Genomic DNA, 19,485 nt, shown 5'->3' on the forward strand with positions numbered 1-19,485 from the left:
AATTCACCATTTTAAAGTGTGTAATTCACTGGCTTTTAGTATATTCACAAGGTTGTAAAACCATCACCACAATATAATTTTGGAACATTTTCATCACACCAAGAACAAGCCTTATTAATCAGCAATCACTCTATATTCACCCCTGCCCCCAGCCTCTGGCAGCCACTAATTTGTTTCTGTCTCTATGGATGCCTAGTCTGAATATTTACACAAATGGAATCATACCATATGTGGAGTTTTATGACTGGTTTCTTTGACTAAACAAAGAAGATTCAAGGTTCACTCATGTAGCATCTATCGATACTTCATTAGTTTTCATGGCTGATGCCCTTTATCAGGTTGAGAAAATGAACTTCCATTCTGGTTTTTTGATTGTTTTTTTCCGGAAAGGGTACTGGGTTTTCACTAGTGCTTCTCGGGTGTCTGTTAAGAAGATCATGTAGTTGTTTCCCCTTTATTCCTATGACATATTACTTTGATTGATATTAGTGTGTAGAACCAGCCTTACAATCCTGGAGTAAATCTCACTTGGTCATGGTATATAATCCTTTTTGGATGCTGCTGGATTGGATTCAATAGAATTTATTGAGGATATTTGCATCTATATTAATATAGGATATTGGTCTATAGTTGTTTGTTTTTTTTTTTTTTTCTTGTGCTGTCTTTGGCCATGTTTGGTGTTAGTGTACACTGACCTCAGAATAAGTTGGGAAGTACTTTCTCTTCTTTTGTAAGTGTTTGTGAAGTTTTGGCATTAGATATGTTTGGTAGAATTCACTAGTCAAGTCATCTGGTCCAGGACTTTTCTTTCTTTCCTTCTTTCTTCCTTTCTTTTCTTTCCTTCTTTCTTTCTCTCTTTTTCTTTCTTTCTTTCTCTTTCTCTCTTTCTCTCTTTCTTTCTCTCTCTCTTTCTTTTCTTTTCTTTTCTCCTTCCTTCCTTCCCTCCCTCCCTCCTTTCTTTCCTTCTTTCTTTCTTTCTTCCTTCCTTCCTTCCTTCCTTCCTTCCTTCCTTCCTTCCTTCCTTCCTTCCTTTCTTTCTCTCTCTCTCTCTCTCTCTCTCTCTCTCTCTCTTTCTCTTTTCAGGGCTGCACTCACAGCATATGGAACTTCCCAGGGCAGGAGTCGAATTTATTTAGGTCTTTGAACCACTTTGAGTTGCTTTTTGTATTAAAATGTTATTTTCTAATACCAAATAATGACTTGTTTGGTCAGAACTCTTAGTAAAGGAATGAAATTTATAAATATTTGGTGAAGGAGTGATCTAGGTAAAGGAAAGACCAAGTGATGAGAAAGTTTTTTTGTTTTTGTCTTTTACGGCTGCATGGGCAGCATATGGAAGTTCCCAGGCTAGTAGTCAGATCAGCAGCTGCTGGCCTACACCACAGCCACAGCAACACTGGATCCCCCACCCACTGAGCAAAGCCAGGGATTGAACCCGCATCCTCATGGATATTAGTTGGATTTGTTTCCACTGTGACACAATGGGAACTCCCCAGGACCTTTCTTTATGGGATGTTTTTTTGTGGGTTTTTTTTTTTTTTTTTTTAGGAATGCTTCCATTTTATTTAGATTATCCAATTTGAGGGGGGCATATACTCATTCGTAGTATTTCTTTATACTTTTAATTTCTGAAGGAGCAGAAGTAGTGTTCTCACTTTCACTGCTGACTTTAGTAATTTCGTTTTTTTTCTTGTTCCATTTAGCTTTAGCTTTGTCATTTTGACAAAGATCATTTGCTGATCTTTTCAAAGAACCAACTTTTGGTTTTCTTGATTTTCTCTTATTTTTCCTATTCTTTTTTTTTTTTTTTTTTTTGTCTTTTGTCTTTTTGTTGTTGTTGTTGTTGTTGTTGCTATTTCTTGGGCCGCTCCCGCGGCATATGGAGGTTCCCAGGCTAGGGGTCGAATCGGAGCCGTAGCCACCGGCCTACGCCAGAGCCACAGCAACGTGGGATCTGAGCCGCGTCTGCAACCTACACCACAGCTCACGGCAACGCCGGATCGTTAACCCACTGAGCAAGGGCAGGGACCGAACCCGAAACCTCATGGTTCCTAGTCGGATTCGTTAACCACTGCGCCACGACGGGAACTCCTTATTTTTCCTATTCTTTATTTCATTCATTTTCACTCTAATCGTTATTATTTCCTTCCTTCTGCTTGTTCTCGGTTTAGTTTGCTCTTTTTTTTCTTTCCATGGCTGCATCTGCAGCATATGGAAGTTCTTGGGCCAGAGATTGACACCACCCACAGCTCTGGCAATGCCAGATCCTTAACACACTATGCCAGAGTAGGATCTCCTCAGCTGTTTGTTTGTTTGTTTGTTTTAAAAAAATAAATCCATCACAGATTGCCACAAACCTTGGTTAAATTAGAGAGTTCTGAAAAAGTTGATTCTGATGAGTTTTGTTAGTTTTCTCATTTATTTTATGCAGGAGAGACTCTTTAGAGATCCTTACTCTGCCATTTTTGCAGATGTCACTCCAGACACTGTTTAAATGTTTAATAAAGATTCTGAACCAGTGAATGTATAGCAAGTATATTCTGTTGAGGGAAATGCAATATGTTCTCTGTTCCCCTAACTCTTCTGAATCTTCTAGGCCCAGTGTTGCTGTAGGCTGTGGCATAGGTCACAGATGTGGCTTGGATCTGGTGTGGCTGTGGCTGTGGCCAGTGGCTACAGCTCCGATTTGACCCCTGACCTAGGAACTTCCTTATGCTGCAGCTGTGGCCCTAAAACGAAACAAAACAAAACAAAAAAACAAAGTAACACTACCAGATGGTACTGAGGGTTTTTTGTTTGTTTGTTTTTGTCTTTTTAGGGCCATGCCTGTGGCATATGGAGGTTCCCAGGCTAGGGGTTGAATCAGAGCTATAGCTGCTGGCCTACGCCACAGCCACAGCAACACTGGATCTGAGCCGCGTCTGTGACCTACACCACAGCTCATGGCAACGCTGGATCCTTAATCCACTGAGTGAGGCCAAGGATCGGACCCACAACCGCATGGTTAACTGCTAAGCCACCGCAGGAACCCTGGTACTGAGGTTTTAAGTCATCAAGACCGAGAAAGTGAAAGTAACACTGACAGCTTTAAGGATGTATTGGAAGACGATTGCATTAGGGGAAAGAAAAGAGTTTGTTCTAAATATTGGAGAAGTTGAAAAATATCAAGTGAATTGGATCAAATAGACTTCTACTTCCAACTAAGATGGAGTAACAGGGATCATATTTATATGTTCTCGAAACTGACCTATAGTTTCAACACAATTTTAATTAAAATTCCAGTAGGCTTCTTAATTCTTTTTTGTAGAAATTGACAAGGTGATTCTAAAATTCATGGAGAAGTGAAAAAGAGCTAGAAAAGCCTAAACAACTTTGAAAAAAGTCTGGAAATATATAATATACATATAAAATTTATTTATATATGATATGTATAAGTATATACAGTATATTTATATATAATACATAAATACATATTTTATAATATACATACAAGTATGTGTTTGTTATATAAATATATATTTTCATATATAAAATATATTTGTAAATATATTTCTGGATTTTCTATTCTGTTACTTTAATATATACAATATTTTGAACATGTTGCAAAGCTATCAACAAATGATATTGGAATTTTAGATATCCGTATGTAAACAAATCAACTCTGATCTATACTTTTTACTATACACAGAAACTAACTCAAAATAGATCATAGAACTAAATGTGAAACCTAAAAGTATAAAGTACCTAAATGTAAACATAGAAGAAAACTTTCCTGATCTTGGATAAGGGAAATAATTCTTAAATAAAACACCAAAGACAACACATAAAATGAAAACATTGATAAACTAGACTTCTTCAAAATTTAAAACTTCTGCTCCCTGAAATACGTGGTTAAGAGAGGTCATAGAATTTGTGGATTGGGGCAATTCAAATATCTGAAAAGGACTTATATCCTTTAGATAAATTTATAAAATTTATCTAAATTTATAAAATTTATCTTTATAAAATTTTCTTCAATAAGAAAATAGCTTAATAAAAAAAAAAGTGGGCAAAGGATTTGAAAAGATACTTGAACATAGAAGATACTTATGCCAAATAAGCACATTAATAAGCATCTGCTCAGCATCATTAATTATTAGGGAAATTCACATGAAACAAGGAGACACCACTCGACATCCATAAGAAAGACTAAAATTAAAAGACTATTTCATGAATCTGACTAGGATTCAGGAGGCTGCAGGTTCGATCCCTGGCCTGGCTCAGGGTTAAGGATCCAGCATTGCCATGAGCTGTGGTGTAGGTCACAGACGTGGCTCACATCTGGCGTCGCTGTGGCTGTGGTGTATGCCGGCGGCTACTGCTCTGATTTGACCCTTAGCCTGGGAACCCCCATATGCATGGGTGCATCCCTAAAAAGCAAAAATAAAATATATTAAAAAGAGACCAATAAAATAAATTAAATAAAAATAAATTAAATAAAATAAAAGACTATTTCAGGTGCTGACAGGATGTGGAGGACCCCTCATACAAAGCAGTCTCTCATACATTGCTTTGTAAATCATAGAACCACTTTGGAAGAGCTTAAAAGTTAAATATAGGAGTTTTCCATTGTGGCTCAGCGGGTTAAGAATCTGATGTAGTCTCTGTAAGGACACAGGATCCCTGGCCTTGTTCACTCAGTGGGTTAAGGATCTGGGAGTGCTGCAAGCTGTGGCATAGGTTGCAGATGCGACTTGGATCTGGTGTTGCTATGGCTGTGGTGTAGGTTGGCAGCTGCAGCTCTGATTCAACCCCCAGCCTGGGAACCTCCATATACCACAGGTGTGGCCATAAAGAGAAAAAAAAAGTGAAATATACACCTAATGTATGAGCTAGTCTTTGTGGTTCTAGGTCTTTCCCCAAGAGAAAGCATATATCCATAAAGACATACATAAACATCCATAGCAACTTTGTTTAAAATAGCCCCAAACTTGAAACAACCTCCATGGCTGTTAACGGATGAATACATTGTGGCATATCCATACAATGAAATATTATTGTTCATCAAGAAAAAGAAATGAATGGAGTTCCCATCGTGGCTCAGTGGTTAACAAATCCAACTAGGAACCATGAGGTTGTGGGTTTGATCCCTGGCCTTGCCCAGCACGTTAAGGATCCGGCGTTGCCAGGAGCTGTGGTGTAGGTTGCAGATGAGGCTCAGATCCTGCGTTGCTGTGGCTCTGGCATAGGCTGGCAGCTACAGCTCCGATTCGACCCCTAGCCTGGGAACCTCCATATGCTGTGGGAGCGGCCCAGGAAATGGCAAAAAGACAAAAAGACAAAAAAAAAAAAAGAAAGAAAAAGGAGTATTAATCCATGCGACAGCAGAAATTAATCTCAAAATTATTCTGAGAAAAAGCCAGACTAAGAGAACACGTGTTGTAAGTTTCCAGTTCTATAAAATGCTGGAAAATGCAAATTAATCTAGAGTGGCTGAAAGTGGATCAGTGGGGGAAGGGGGAGGAGTGCCAAGGTTGGAGGGGGAGAAGGGGTTAGAAAACTGCATGAGGAAACTTTGGGCCTTTGGGCAGTGATGGACAGGTTCATTATCTCCCGTGTGGTGGGGGTCTCACAGGTGCATACATAAATCAAAACTTCGAATCTAATTGTCCACTTTTAATATGTTCAGTTTATTATATGTCGAGTATATCTCAAGAACATTTCAAAAGCATACAAAGGAGTTGATCTGAGGGCACGTGACCCATATTCTAGGTCTGTGGCTTTGGAGTCAGACTGATGCTCATTTCCCAGTTTCATTTTTTTTTTTTTTTTTTTTTTGTCTTTTTGCCATTTCTTTGACTTATGGAAGTTCCCAGGCTAGGGGTCGAATCCGAGTTGTAGCCACCGGCCAATGCAAGAGCCACAGCAACGTGGGATTCGAGCCGCATCTGCGATCTACACCACAGCTCACGGCAACGCCAGATCCTTAACCCACTGAGCAAGGCCAGGGATCGAACCTGCAACCTCATGGTTCCTAGTCGGATTAACCACTGAGCCACGAGAGGAACTCCTCCTAGTTTCATTTGAACTGTGAGTCAGGGACAGCCCAGAATTAACTTGGATTTTCTGATAATACGTCGCTGGCCGGGTCCTCTTGGTATTCCATTTTAATCACTGTCAAAAAGGAATGTTAAAAATCAAGGAAATTAAAATTGAGTGTGACGTTTTACTCACTTTCGGGTGATTCTCCTCACTCCCAGTGTCTTGCTTTTCCTCCAGGGATGGAGCGTTTTCCGTCAGTTCAGTCTGGCCCTCTGATTTCATTCCCCTAAGGAGAAAGGAAATGCCTCGTATGTTTAAAGTAAGCATGCCTGCTGCCCTTGGATCCCTTTTAAGATCCTTTTTGTTTCTCTCCTTGCCTGTGTATAGGGATCAAGGCTCTTTGGGCTGCCGAAGGTCCCCTGAGTTGAGATTTTAGAAGTGCTGTGGAATCACTTTCCTCTCCCTCCCATTTGCCGCAATAAATCCATCACCCTATTCTTATTCAGAAATACTGTGAAGAGCTTTTTGCACATGTCTTAGTCTTCCATCCTACTAAGACTTAAAATACAAATATTCCTGAGGGCGTCCATTCATCCCGCACTAAGGTAACAGGACAGGTTCAATTCATAGCTGAAAACAGGTGAAGCTGACAAAGCAGAACAGTACTCGAGTGGGGAAGGTGGTGAAAGAAGAGGGAAAAAACAGTGACAGAGGAAGAAAGATATAAATGGCTGAGGATTCATGGGCCTGCAGTAACATGAATGTGTGGCTTCGAAAACTAGAGGCATTTTCGTAAAATAAGTTTCCTCTGAGGCAATATGTTGAAGTCATAATTCAGATTCAAACCAAGAGTACAAAGTGGAAAAATTGGAGAAGGAGGTAGTTTTGCGATCTCTTAAAAAGTAGACACTCTGCTCTTTAAAAAATGTATGTAAAAAATTGTAAAAAGTGATGTAAAAAGTGATTCCAGAATGAGTTAAAGTGACAGAGAAAGCAAAGGACTGCTATCTCCTTGCAACCCATGTGGTTACAGTCAGCCTACAAATCTTGTATTTAACAAAGGCCAGACAGAAGTACTCTTAGTTCCTTAGGCCAAAGAGCTAAGAAATCTATTTAGACTCTATCCAGCCACCCAGAGATCCTACTGAGACCTGGCCATTTGGAGCTGACTTACCGGGTGGGAATTTATGGTGTCATTGCTGCTTCCTTGATGCTCACAAAAGAAAAGTTTTGTAAATGAATGTAGGGTTCTGCTAGCCTAATTATATATTTTAAAATTTAAATTTGATTTGCCATTTACTAGTAATGATGTAAAGTAGAGGCAGGTAGCAGCCAGGAAAACTGAAGTATTTCTGAATATTTTCTAACAACAACAACAACGAAAACCTCCTGAGCATTCCGTAATATCGCAATCGATTATAATGATTGCAATTGCAAAGCATTGCCATTTCAGAGATATCTAAAGGGGCAAAGCTGTGCGTTAGAATGAAAGAAATAGAGGCTCAGAGTGTAGGTTCCAGCATCGTAATGCCTGCATTCTACCTCACTGTGCTTCTTGCAGATAAAATGGAGAGAATAGTAATATCCACTCACTGAAGTTTCTGGGAGGATTCAATCAATTAAAACATGAAAGTTTCGGAGTTCCCATCATGGCTCAGTGGTTAATGAACCCAATTAGTATCCATGAGGATGTGGGTTCCATCCCTGGCCTGGCTCAGTGGGTTAAGGATCCAGCATCGCCGTGAGCTGTGAGCTGTGGTGTAGGTTGCGGATCCAGCATTGCTGTGGTTGTGTTGTGGGCCTGCGGCTATAGCTCTGATTGGACCCCTAGCCAGGGAACCTCCATATGCCATGAGTGCGGCCCTAAAAACAAAAACCAGAAAACAAAAAACAAAAAAGCATGCAAATTCCTTAGAGCAGTTCCTGGTATAGAGTGAGCACCTGGTAAATCATAGCTAGTTTCATTTGATGAAGTATTAAGATTTTAGGTAGTCAGAGAACAGGGATGGTTTTATGAAGGTCAAAATAGAAAGGATTCTGACATTTTGCTTTTGATCTGGGTTCTGGAGCTCACATCATTTATTTTTTTAGACAGGAGGAGGGTAATATTACTAGAAGTGCCGTTTACCAATGGTCATTGAATGAGAAATGCTGAACAGTCTGGCCTAAAGAATGTCAGCTGTCTAATAACCTAGGTATTCCTTAAATCGTTCTAGGTCACAGCTTCCCAGCTCTCGGCACCTAGTGATAGATATTCAATCCCAATCTTAGCAGATAGCGAGAATGAGAAGAGTGCGTGGGTGGGAGTGCTGAGCAAATTGCACAAGATATTGAGAAAAAGTCATTGCAGAGACCGCACAGTCTATGTTCTGAAAGAGGCTTATGACAGCAACCTGTCCCTGATCAAAACCACCCAGACAGCTGCAATCGTAGGTATGGATTTATAATATTTATCCTGTTAGGTCCACGCCCCTTACCACCACGAAATCTGGCTATTGGTGGGGTGGGTGGGGGTGTCCTTCCCCTTCCATCCTGTGTCACTCATCAGATTCTCTGCAAAAATATAGTTGATTCCATGATGGCTCCCCAGGCCCTGCCCAAGAGGGTGTTTCTTCTTTTTTTCCTTTTTGGCCACACCCATGGCATGTAGAAATTCCCAGGCCAGGGATTGAATCTGCTCCACAGCAGCGACCCAAGCCACAGCAATGGAAATGCCAGATCTTTAACCTGCTGCACCACGAGGGAACTCCCTAAAAAAGTGTTACTTTAATCTACAGGAATACCTTTCTCAAGCCTGAAAAATTCTAAATTCCCAAACCAATACTCAATAAATAAGTGAAAAACTAGTGAATAAATGAATGAATTGCTAAGATTAATATCAAAAGTTTTATCAGTAGAAATTCCTGTCATGGCTCAGTGAAAACAAATCTGACTAGCATCCATGAGGATGCAGGTTTGATCCCTGGCATCGCTCAGTGGGTTAAGGATCCAGCGTTGCCATGAGCTGTGGTATAGGTTGCAGATGCAGCTCGGATCTGGTGTTGCTGTGGTGTAGGCTGGCAGCTACAGCTCTAATTTGACCCCTAGTCTGGGAACCTGCATATGCCGGGGGTGCAGCCCTAAAAAGACAAAAAAAAAGTTTTATCAATAAACAAGAATACCTGTGTTTCTTTTTTTTTCTCCTCCCTCCCTCCTTTCCTTTCTTTTTTTTTTTTTTTTTTTTTTTTTTTGCTGCACCTGTGGCATATGGAAATTCCCATGCCAGGGGTTGAATCCGGGTTGCAGCTGCCCTCTATGCCACAGCTGCAGCAACTCCAGATCCTTAAACCATTGCACTGGGCCAGGGATCAAATCCTTGCCTCTGCAGAGACAATGTTGGATCCTTAACCTCCTGTGCCACAATAGGAACTCCTGTATTTCTTAAACAGCGTTTCTTCTGCCTTATGTGATGGTGACAGTAACAGCTGCTTAGCTATTGCCCCCTGGGTAACACAAAGCTAGTTGCTAAATTTTTTGTGTTAAATGCAGATAATTCCAGTTTTTCAGCTATGGAGAGGATTGAATAAGCTAATAAATGTTTCTGTGCTTTGTATTCAAAGCATTCACTCATAAGTGCTGTCTTTTCACTTTTCAGTTTTACTTTTCACTGTTCTTACACACACACTCCTGTGCTGTTGTAGCTCAGGCCACAGTCACTGACAAATTAAATTATAATTTTTTTCATTCATGAAACATCACATTTATATCAAATTTCAAAGTGTATCATTTGAATATATATGTTATTTTAAGTACTTATAAAGATTACTTTGTAATGATATTTCTGTTGAGAAAAGTAATGTTTTATTCTTCTGTAATCTGAAAGCAAAATCATAGTACAAATTAATTATTCTTATTGTTTCTTTTCATTGTAATATTACTAAATATGTATTTACTTTGATTTCTAAACTTCTTCAACATTGATAAAGTTGTCCAGTTTATCCTATTAGCTTCACTTTAATATTTGCCCAAAAAAGTGCCTGATGTTTTTATTTATGTGTCAAATATAGACCACAAAAGAATTGCTCTGGGAAATGAAGAAGGGTTATTTGTTGTCCACGTCACCATAGATGGTAAGGAGAGTCTTTACTGTTCTAGAATAACTTTAAACTCTAATAATAATAATAATATCAGTTTTTTTTCTCTTTGTGTAAAAGAAATTTTCCACATCTGATTTGAGGTGTTTTCAAGGCAAAGGATGACTTCTCTGCTTTTAGAAACCCATAATCCCCTGGAGTCGAAATATCTTCACAGGCGGTTTTATCTAATAAGTCCACTGTAAGAAGTTAGTTTATCATGTTCAAGTTGGTGCATGAAAGAAAACACAGTTCTGCTTGATTCCTCAGCAACATAAAACTGTGTATTTCCCAGATAAGACAGCAGAGATGGAGTTCCCGTCGTGGCGCAGTGGTTAACGAATCCGACTAGGAACCATGAGGTTGCGGGTTTGGTCCCTGCCCTTGCTCAGTGGGTTAATGATCCGGCGTTGCCGTGAGCTGTGGTGTAGGTTGCAGACGCGGCTCGGATCCCGTGTTGCTGTGGCTCTGGCGTAGGCCGGTGGCTACAGCTCCGATTCGACCCCTAGCCTGGGAACCTCCATATGCCGCGGGAGCGGCCCAAGAAATAGCAACAACAACAACAACAAAAGACAAAAAGACAAAAGACAAAAAAAAAAAAAAAAAAGACAGCAGAGATATCTGTTTTTGTTAGGCTGTCATGGTTGTTTGAGAAAGATGGGGAGAGGGTGTAGGTGAAGTGAAGAGGGGCCATTCTAATAGAGCTATGCTCTTGAATGTCTTGTATTCCAGTATAGGTTAGATAAAGGAGAACCTGCTTTGTTCTCTATTGAAGCCCTCCCTGCTGTGTGGGTGACTCAGTCCTGGGGAGGAGGCCTATGAAGTGTCCACCAGGTGTCAGCATAAGAGCAGTATTGAACTCTTCGTTCAATACTGTATTCCATGCACTTAAACAGCGCCTGGCATATAGTAGTCACTCAATAAATATTTGTATGATGATGGAATCAATTGGGCACTGGAAAAAAAGGACAATTTTTTTCCCCTAAAGAAGTAGTATGTTTCCGTCTGTTAGACATTGAGAGTTGTTTACCTTGCTGTCTGAAATTTCAGGACTAAGTTTAGTGCTTTATTATGCTAATTTTATTATTAAAGTAATTATTTATCACTGGAATAATTACCTTTTTTTTACCTATATGATTTTTGATCTCTTATTCTTCTCTTCCTATCTTTTTAAAATCCTTTTCAAACCCCCTTTGAGTTGGTGTCTGATTTTATTAGAGCCTGATTTAAATCCATTGGCATAATAATTGGAAATAATTTTAAAATGGGGAAACATTCTTCTGCATAGCAAAGGAAACCATCAGCAAAATGAAAAGGCAGTCTATCAAATGGGAGACATTATTTGCAAATCATCTATCTTATAAGGGGTTAATATCCAAAACATATAAAGAACTCATACAACTCAATAGCAAAACAAACAAACAAAAAAACCCTCAGCAATCAGATTAAAAGGTGGTCAGAGAAGAGGCTCTGAATAGACATTTTTCCAAAGAAGACATACAGATGGCCAACAGGTACATGAAAAAGTACTAGGAGAATGCAAATCAAAACCACAAGATATCACCTCACACCTGTTAGAATGGCTATTATCAAAAAACTGAGAAGTAGCAAGTGTTAGTGAGGATGTGGAGAAAAGAGAACCCTTGTGTACTGCTGTTGGGAATGTATATATATTCATTCGAATCAGAGCTACAGCTGCTGGCCTACACTGCAGCCACAGCAGTGCCAGATCCGAGCCATGTCTTTGACCTACACCACAGCTCACGGCAACGCTGGATCCCCAACCCATTGAGCTAGCCCAGGGATCCAACCCACAACCTCACGGTTCCTAGTCAGATTCATTTCCACTGCGCCCCAACAGGAACTCCCGGGAATGTATGCTAATGCAGCCACATGGAAAACAGTATGGAAGTTCCTCAAAAACAAACAAACAAACAAAAAACCAGAACTACCATGTGATCCAGCAATTTCACTTTTGGAGATTTATTTGAAGAAAACAAAAGCACTAACTTGAAAATATATCAGCACCCCCATGTTCATTGCAGCCTTATTTGTAATGTTCAAGATATGGAAACCACCTAAGTGTCTATCAATAGATGAATGGATAAGGATGTGTTTTACACACACACACACACACACACACACACACACACACACACACGATGGGATGTTATTCAGTCATAAAAAATGAAATCTTTCCATTTGCAACAACATGGACCCAAGGGTGTTATGCCAAGTGAAGTAAATCAGACAGAGAAAGATAAATACCATATGATCTCACTTATATGTGGAATCTAAACAAACAAGTTCTAGATACAGAGAAGAGATTAGTGGTTGCCAGTGGTGGGGGTAATGGGCAAAATGAGTGAAGGGGTTTAAAAGGTACAAACTTCCAGTTATAAAATAAATAGGTCCTGGATATGTAATGCACAGAAAGTTGACCATAGTTAGTAATACCATGCTCTATATTTGAAAGTTGCTAAGAGAGTAGGTTTTAGAAGTTTTTTTTTTTTTTTTAACAAGAAAAAATAATTATGTACGGTATTGGATGTTAGCTAGACTTATTGTGGTGACCATTTCACAATATATACAAATATTGAATCATTATGTTGTATTTCTGAAACTAATGTTATCTGTCAATTATACCTTGATAAAGAAATTTTTAAAGATGAGAAAACATAGCTAATTTGAAGGCAACTTACTGTTTTATTTGTAGAGAAATTATTCAAGTTAATGACATTAGGAAGATTTATCAGATCATTTTTTTCTTTTTCTTTTCATAACTGCCCCTGAGGCATATGGAAGTTCCAGGGCTAGGGATCTAATCAGAGCTGTGGCTGCCTGCTTGTCACCACAGCTACAGTAATAACAGATCCAAGCTGCAACTGAAACCTATGCCGCAGTTTATGGCAACAATGGATCCTTCGCCCACTGACAGAGGCCAGGAGTTGAACCAGCATCCTCATGTGCACTGGTTGGGTTCTTAACCTGATGAGCCACACTGGGAACTCCTATCAGATCATTTTTATTGGGAACTTCCCCCCCCCCTTTTTTTTTTTGCCTGCACCTGCGGCCTGTGGAAGTTCCTGGGCCAGGGATCGAACCTATGCTGCAGTTTCAACCTGTGTCACAGCTGCTGTCATTCAGGATCCTTAACTCGCTGTGCCACACAGGAACTGCTGTTATTGGGATCTTTCTTAATGCTTTTGGGTAAAATTTGAAGAGCAGTCGAAATAAAGAAATAGAAATTATTTTGAATCTGAAGATGACTGCCAAATATGTGTATTTGTGTAGAAATTATTCGAGTTGGTGACATGAAGAACATTCACCAGATTGAGCTCATCCCCCATGGTCGGATGGTTGCAGTGATCTCGGGACGAAGTCATCAGGTCCAGTTATTGCCCATGTCAGCTTTGGATGGCCAGAAGACCGATGTTCACAAGCTGGAAGAAACCAAAGGGTGCCAGACCATGACCTCTGGAACAGTGTGCCAAGGGGCCCACACCTGCCTCTGTGTTGCTTGGAAAAGCCAGGTCTTCTGTTATGAGCTATTTCGGAGCAAGAAAATTTCTCACAGAAAATTCAAAGAGCTGCGAACCCCAACCACCATCCAGTGGATGGCCATCTTCAGTGAACAGCTCTGCGTGGGGTTCCAGTCCGGATTCCTGAGATACCCCTTGCAGAGAGAAGGGATTCCGTACAGGATGTTGCACTCCCGTGACCCTACACTGTCTTTTATCGCACATCAACCAGTGGATGCTCTCTGTGCCATTGAGATCTCTAGTATCGAGTACCTGTTGTGTTTTAAGAGCATTGGAATTTACACTGACAGCAGGGGCCTCAGATCGAGGCCAGTGGAACTGATGTGGCCAGCAACTCCAACTTACTGCCGTAAGGCTTTCTTACAATTTATTACCTTCTCTCTCTCTCTCTCTCTCCAGCCTCATCATTACAGTTCTATATCCTATGTCCAAATATGGTTAATGACAGGCTTTATTTTTGAAGATTATTTTCCTAATTTGTCTATGTCTTTTTCAGTAGAATAGCTCTGGTGAAGCGGTATCTAAGTCACACGTGGGAAGTGACTTGGCCTTTCATTTTTACTATATTCATTGGCTTATTTACCTAAAATATATCCGTAATCCAAGTTGTTGCTTTTTGTAAGCTCCTAAATATCTTCATGGTCACTGAAAGTCGCATGAATGTTAATTAACCATGAGAAATAGTTACTAAGTAAATTGCTTTTTGCTTTGTAAGTTTAGCTTCCATAAAGTCTACGTATAAGCTTCCTAAGTAATTTTAGCCTGTTTAAATTTATTGATGCAGGTCATCATATTATAAATTAAATACAGCCTTTTTTTAAAAAAATTCACTTAGAGAATAGCAGTTGAACACTTAATATGAACAACTTGCTATGCCAGAAGTTAAGGGCACAATATTAAACACAGTAAGATAGACAGTTTGTATCCTTATGGAGATTACTATCATGATATGAGACCAATAATTAAGCAAATGCTGTGATAGAGGAGTATAGTATTTTACAGGAGAGCATAGGAAGGATACTTATTCTAAACTGGTGTATCTGGGAAGGCTTGCTGAAAAAATGAGAAGTGTTTTATTCTTTCAACACTTTATAAATATAGTTCTATTGTTCTCTGACTTTCACTGTCTCTGATGAGAAATCAGCTGTTTTTACTGTTGTTCCCTGTGTCTTTTCTATTTGACAGCCTTCAAGATTTTCTCATTGTCTTTGGTTTTCAGCAGATTGACTTTCATGTGCTTATATTTGGTTTTCATTGTATGTATTCTTCTTGGGGCTTTCAGAACTTTTTGGATCTGAAGATTGACACCTTTCATTAATTTGGGAAAATTTTTAGGCATTATCTTTTCTAAAAATTTTTTAACCCATTTTCTTTTTTCTGGAGATCCAACTACATGTATATTAGGCTTCTTGATTTTGTTGCACAAGTTGTTGAGGCTCCGTTTTTTAAAAATCTGTCTTCCCTTCTCTGTTTTGGTTTAAATTTATATTGATGCTGTCTTCAGGTTCACTGATCTTTTCCCCCTGCTTTGTCCAGGGATTGTTACGCATTTCAGGTATTATAATCTTCTATTCTCTATTTTCAAGTACTTTTTTTTTTTTAATTTCCACTTCTTTGCCAAACTTCTCCTTTCTAATTTGTTTATATTTTTTTCATAAAGTCTTGAACTATTGGAGTTCCTATTGTGGTGTGGCAGTAACAAACCTGACTAGTATCCATGAGGATGCAGGTTCGATCCCTGGCCCTGCTCAGTGGGTTAAGGATTGGGCATTGCTGTGAGCTGTGGTATAGGTTGCAGATATGGCTCAGACCTGACACTGCTGTGGCTGTGGTGTAGGCTGGCAGCTGTAGCTCCAATTCAACCCCTAGCCTGGGAACTTCTACATGCCTCACCTGTGGCCCTTAAAAAATATTGAACTATTTATAAAATTATTTATAATTATTCCAACATATGGCTTATATAGGTCCACTTATATTTACTTTTTTTGATTAAGGATGTTATTTTCCATGTCATTATTATTGTTTTTTCTTTTTTGGCTGCCCTGCCACATATGGAGTTCCTGGGCCAGAGATCAGATCCCAGCCACAGTTGCAGCCTATGCTATAGCTGTGGCAGGGCTGGATCCTTTAACTCACTGTGCCAAGCCAGGGATCAAACCTGTGTTCTGGTGCTGCAGAGACGCTGTTGATGCTGTTATGCCACAGCCAGAACTCCATGTCTTATTATTTTTTATCCTTTGCTGGACATTATGAATGCTATGATATATGGACTTTGGATTATATTGTATATTTCTCTAGAGAGGGTTGTGTGTTTTGTTTTGACATGCAATTAATCTACTGATGGATCACTTTAGTTTTGCTGAGTCTTGGATTTAGAATTTATTAGGGTGGGTCTATTTTGGCTTTTCTTTTAGTCCTTACACCTAAACACTGGCCTTTCTGGGTCTCAACTGAATGCCTGGATTTTTCATCAGTAGTTTCTCTATTCTGTCTGAGTCAGAAATCTAAAATAATTCAAGCATTGTACTGTCTGTAAAATTTCCGTTCATTGTTCAATGCTCCAAGTGGGTCTTGTGGAGTTCTGCCCTGTGTGTGTGCAGTTTTGGACTTGCCCAGGAACTTTCAGAGAACTGCTATGCAGATTTCTGGAACACTTTTTTTGTGGCTTCTTTCTCTGCATACTGTGCTTTGCAAATTCCAGAAATACTAGAATTTGTTTATTTTGCCCAGCAAAACTTCTACTCTCTGCTTGGGCTCTATTTTCCTGCATTGCAATTTTGGAGATATCCTTTAGGCAGAAAAATAGGGGAATATGGAACCCACCTTATGCATTTATCTTATTTTACGAATGGCAGTTCTGTGCCGTCTACTGATAACTGCCTAAAGACAGTTATTTCATATGTTTCATCCAGTTTTATAATTTTTTTTCTTTTAGGGCCACACCTGTAGCATATGGAGGTTCCCAGGCTAGGGCTCTAATCAGAGCTACAGCTGCTGGCCTGAACCACAGCCACAGCAACACCAGATCTGAGCCGTCTGCAACCTGCACCACAGCTTACAGCAATGCTGGATCCTTAACCCACTGAGCGAGGCCAGGGATTGAACCTGCAACCTCATGGTTCCTAGTCAGATTCGTTTCTGCTGTGCCATGATGGGAACTCCCAGTTTTATCATTGTTGATGGTGGGAGGGTAATTCTCCATCATAACTGGAATAGACCATACACACTGCGCTTGGTGAAGAACTATAATAAATTCAGTGTTTCAGGCATGGAGTTCAAGATGAGAGTTCAGGAGATGGGGCTGGAGGGATTCTCATGAGGCAGGACACAGATGCCCTGATGTGGTTAAATTTGCACTTCAGAAAAACCCCTAGGCTCCAGTGGTGCAGTTAAAGATAATGAGAGGTGACACTGGAGCCCAGGAGACCAACTTGGAGGTCACTGTAGAAACTGAGGATTAAAACTATGTATGGTAGAGGCAGTTGGGATGGAGAAGAGAGGGTCTGAGGGATATTGAAGAGATAGAATTGACAAAACTTCGCCTTTGATTGGAAGTGGAAGCTCAGGGACCAGAGAATCAGAAATGATTGGAATGAGTCTCAGACTTCCTAGCTGAGCAAATGAGTGGCTGCCACTGATGTTCACTGAGATAGGACAACACAAGGTGGGACAAATTCAGATGGGCAGAGGAGGAAGGGATAGGCTAATGTAATTTTTTTTGCTATGTTGTTGAAGTATTTGAAATCCAATCCCAGCCATCGCTCTCATTCCATCTCTACACATTTGAACATGCATCTGAAAATATGGAGATTTTTCTCGCAAAACCACATTGTTATTATCACCTCTTAAGAAATCACCAATGATTCTTTTTCAACATCTATCAAATATCCCTGATTGTCCCAAAGACATCTCTTTTGACAGTGTATCCCTTGGAATCAGAATCCAAAAAAGGTCCATACATTGCATGTTATAGTTATCTCTTAAATATCTTCTCCTCTTGAGTGGTCTTTCATGCCATTGCTTTGTTGTCCTATAGGATGTTCTACAGTCTGGATCTGTCTGTCCCCTCACGGTGCTTTCTAACTTCTCCCTCTACATCCTGAATTTCCTGCAACTGAAAATGAGCTTTAAAGGCTTCTAATGAGAATACTTTATTAGTAGTTTTGTATATGTCCCATCAAGGCATATGATGTCTGGCCCTCTCACACCTGGTAATGATGAAATCCGTGACTGGTTTCTGACCTCGTCAGCCTTCTTCCTTGGTTAGGCTGAGGCTGTACTGCTGGTGTGAGAGTAAACAGAGTCACAAGAGAAGAGGGCACAGGTCAGAGGACCACCAAATACAAATATTAGAGGGACGGTCAGAGGGCAGGAAGCCCGCAAAGGAAACTGAGATGGAAGATTCTGGGAGGCAAGTATCGCTGAACTGTCAAGATAAAGACTGAAACGTGTCTGTTGGTTTTAGAACACTTGGTGGGTGATGGTTTGTAGTGAGAGCAGTTTTAATGGAGGGTTTAAGGCACAAGTCAGATTGCCGTGGACTGAAGTGACAGAGGGCTGGGAAGGGGAGGACGTGAAAGGTAAATAGCGCTTCCAAGATGCACACCATGAGCATAGGAAGAGGTGGTTATACTGCTGTTCCTAATGGGGAGACATTTTCATGTTGAGGAGAGTACTTAGGATCTGCAAGAGGTTATCATTAATAAAGTAGAACGTTCCAAAAATGTTATTGGTTGGAAGTTTTCACTGCTTTGTTCATTAATTTCACTCCCCACATAGACTGCTCTAATCTTTTGTTTTTTGTTTTTTGTTTTTAGGGCCTCACCCACGGCATATGAAAGTTCCCAGTCTAGGGGTCCGATGGGAGCTACTGCCGCTGGGCTACGCCACGGACACAGCAACAAGGGATCGGAGCTGTGTCTGTGACCTACACCAAAGCTCACAGCAACACTGGATCCTTAACCCAGTGAGTGAGGCCAGGGATCAAACCCGATCCTCATGGGTCCTAGTTGGGTTTGTTAACTACCGAGCCACAAAGGGAACTCCTATACCGTTCTAATCTTATACCATACTCTTGTTGTGAGATGACCTGGTTTAGGAGCCGCAGATTTTGAAATGTTATGAAATTGCTTAATAAAGCTGCTGTTAGATGAAGGTGTTAGAAAGGTTTTTGTAATTTGATCCATGTGCATCATTCGTTTGCTGTTTTTATTTATGTTAACCGTGTCTATTAAAAATATTTTGAGGCTGCTACTATATGATAATTAGAGTACTCTTACGGAATTCTTTCCAGTTTCCAATCTGAAGTGTTTTCTTTTTAAAATGTATTTGAGTTTAGCAGATATAATTAATCATGAGCCCTATATGGTTCCACTCATATAATGCTTTTGAAATGACAAAATGTTAGAAATGGGGTACAGATTATATGGATTCCCAGGAATTAAGGAAGGAGGAGGAGATGCAGAGGAGCTGAGTGGTATTAAAAAGGGCACCACCAGGGATCCTTGGAAATAGTCCATGTCTTGACTATGATGGTGGCTACATGAACCTACACAGGTGGTAACATTGCATAGCTCTTCACACACACACAGAGACACACAGACACACAGACCCACACACACAAGTGCTAGAAAATTGGGGAAATCTGCCTAAGATGGCTAGGTCAATGCTATCAACATCAGTATGCTAGCTTTGCAAAGTGTTGCACTGGGGAAACCTGGGCAGTGTGCAAGAGATCTTTCTGTGTTATTTCTTCAACTGCGTGTGAATCTATAATTATCCTAATAAAAATTCCAAGTAAAAAATGAATC

General features: G+C 40.0%; 1 protein-coding gene across 30 annotated transcripts in view; it reads left to right on the forward strand.

The window, feature by feature from the left end:
• Nucleotides 1-19,485, forward strand: part of LOC100157850 (CDC42 binding protein kinase alpha-like) — a 72,852-nt gene that overhangs the window by 49,199 nt on the left and 4,168 nt on the right. For 23 of the 30 annotated variants that reach the window (XM_084994567.1, XM_084994584.1, XM_084994563.1 and 20 more), the window contains 4 exons: nucleotides 6,259-6,340; nucleotides 8,238-8,454; nucleotides 10,068-10,130; nucleotides 13,428-14,024. In XM_084994567.1, coding sequence (XP_084850693.1) covers nucleotides 6,259-6,340; nucleotides 8,238-8,454; nucleotides 10,068-10,130; nucleotides 13,428-14,024 — 959 coding nt within the window. Of the gene's footprint in view, nucleotides 1-6,258; nucleotides 6,341-8,237; nucleotides 8,455-10,067; nucleotides 10,131-13,427; nucleotides 19,484-19,485 lie in introns of those variants that run through there. The other 7 variants (XM_084994577.1, XM_084994578.1, XM_084994558.1 and 4 more) reach the window with 5 other exon arrangements.

This window comes from Sus scrofa, chromosome 14 (genome assembly GCF_054392235.1).
Source record: "Sus scrofa isolate SSC_HxYL_T2T_F1_AM1 chromosome 14, Sscrofa_HxYL_maternal_Yorkshire_Landrace_v2.0, whole genome shotgun sequence".
Lineage (NCBI taxonomy): Eukaryota > Metazoa > Chordata > Mammalia > Artiodactyla > Suidae > Sus > Sus scrofa.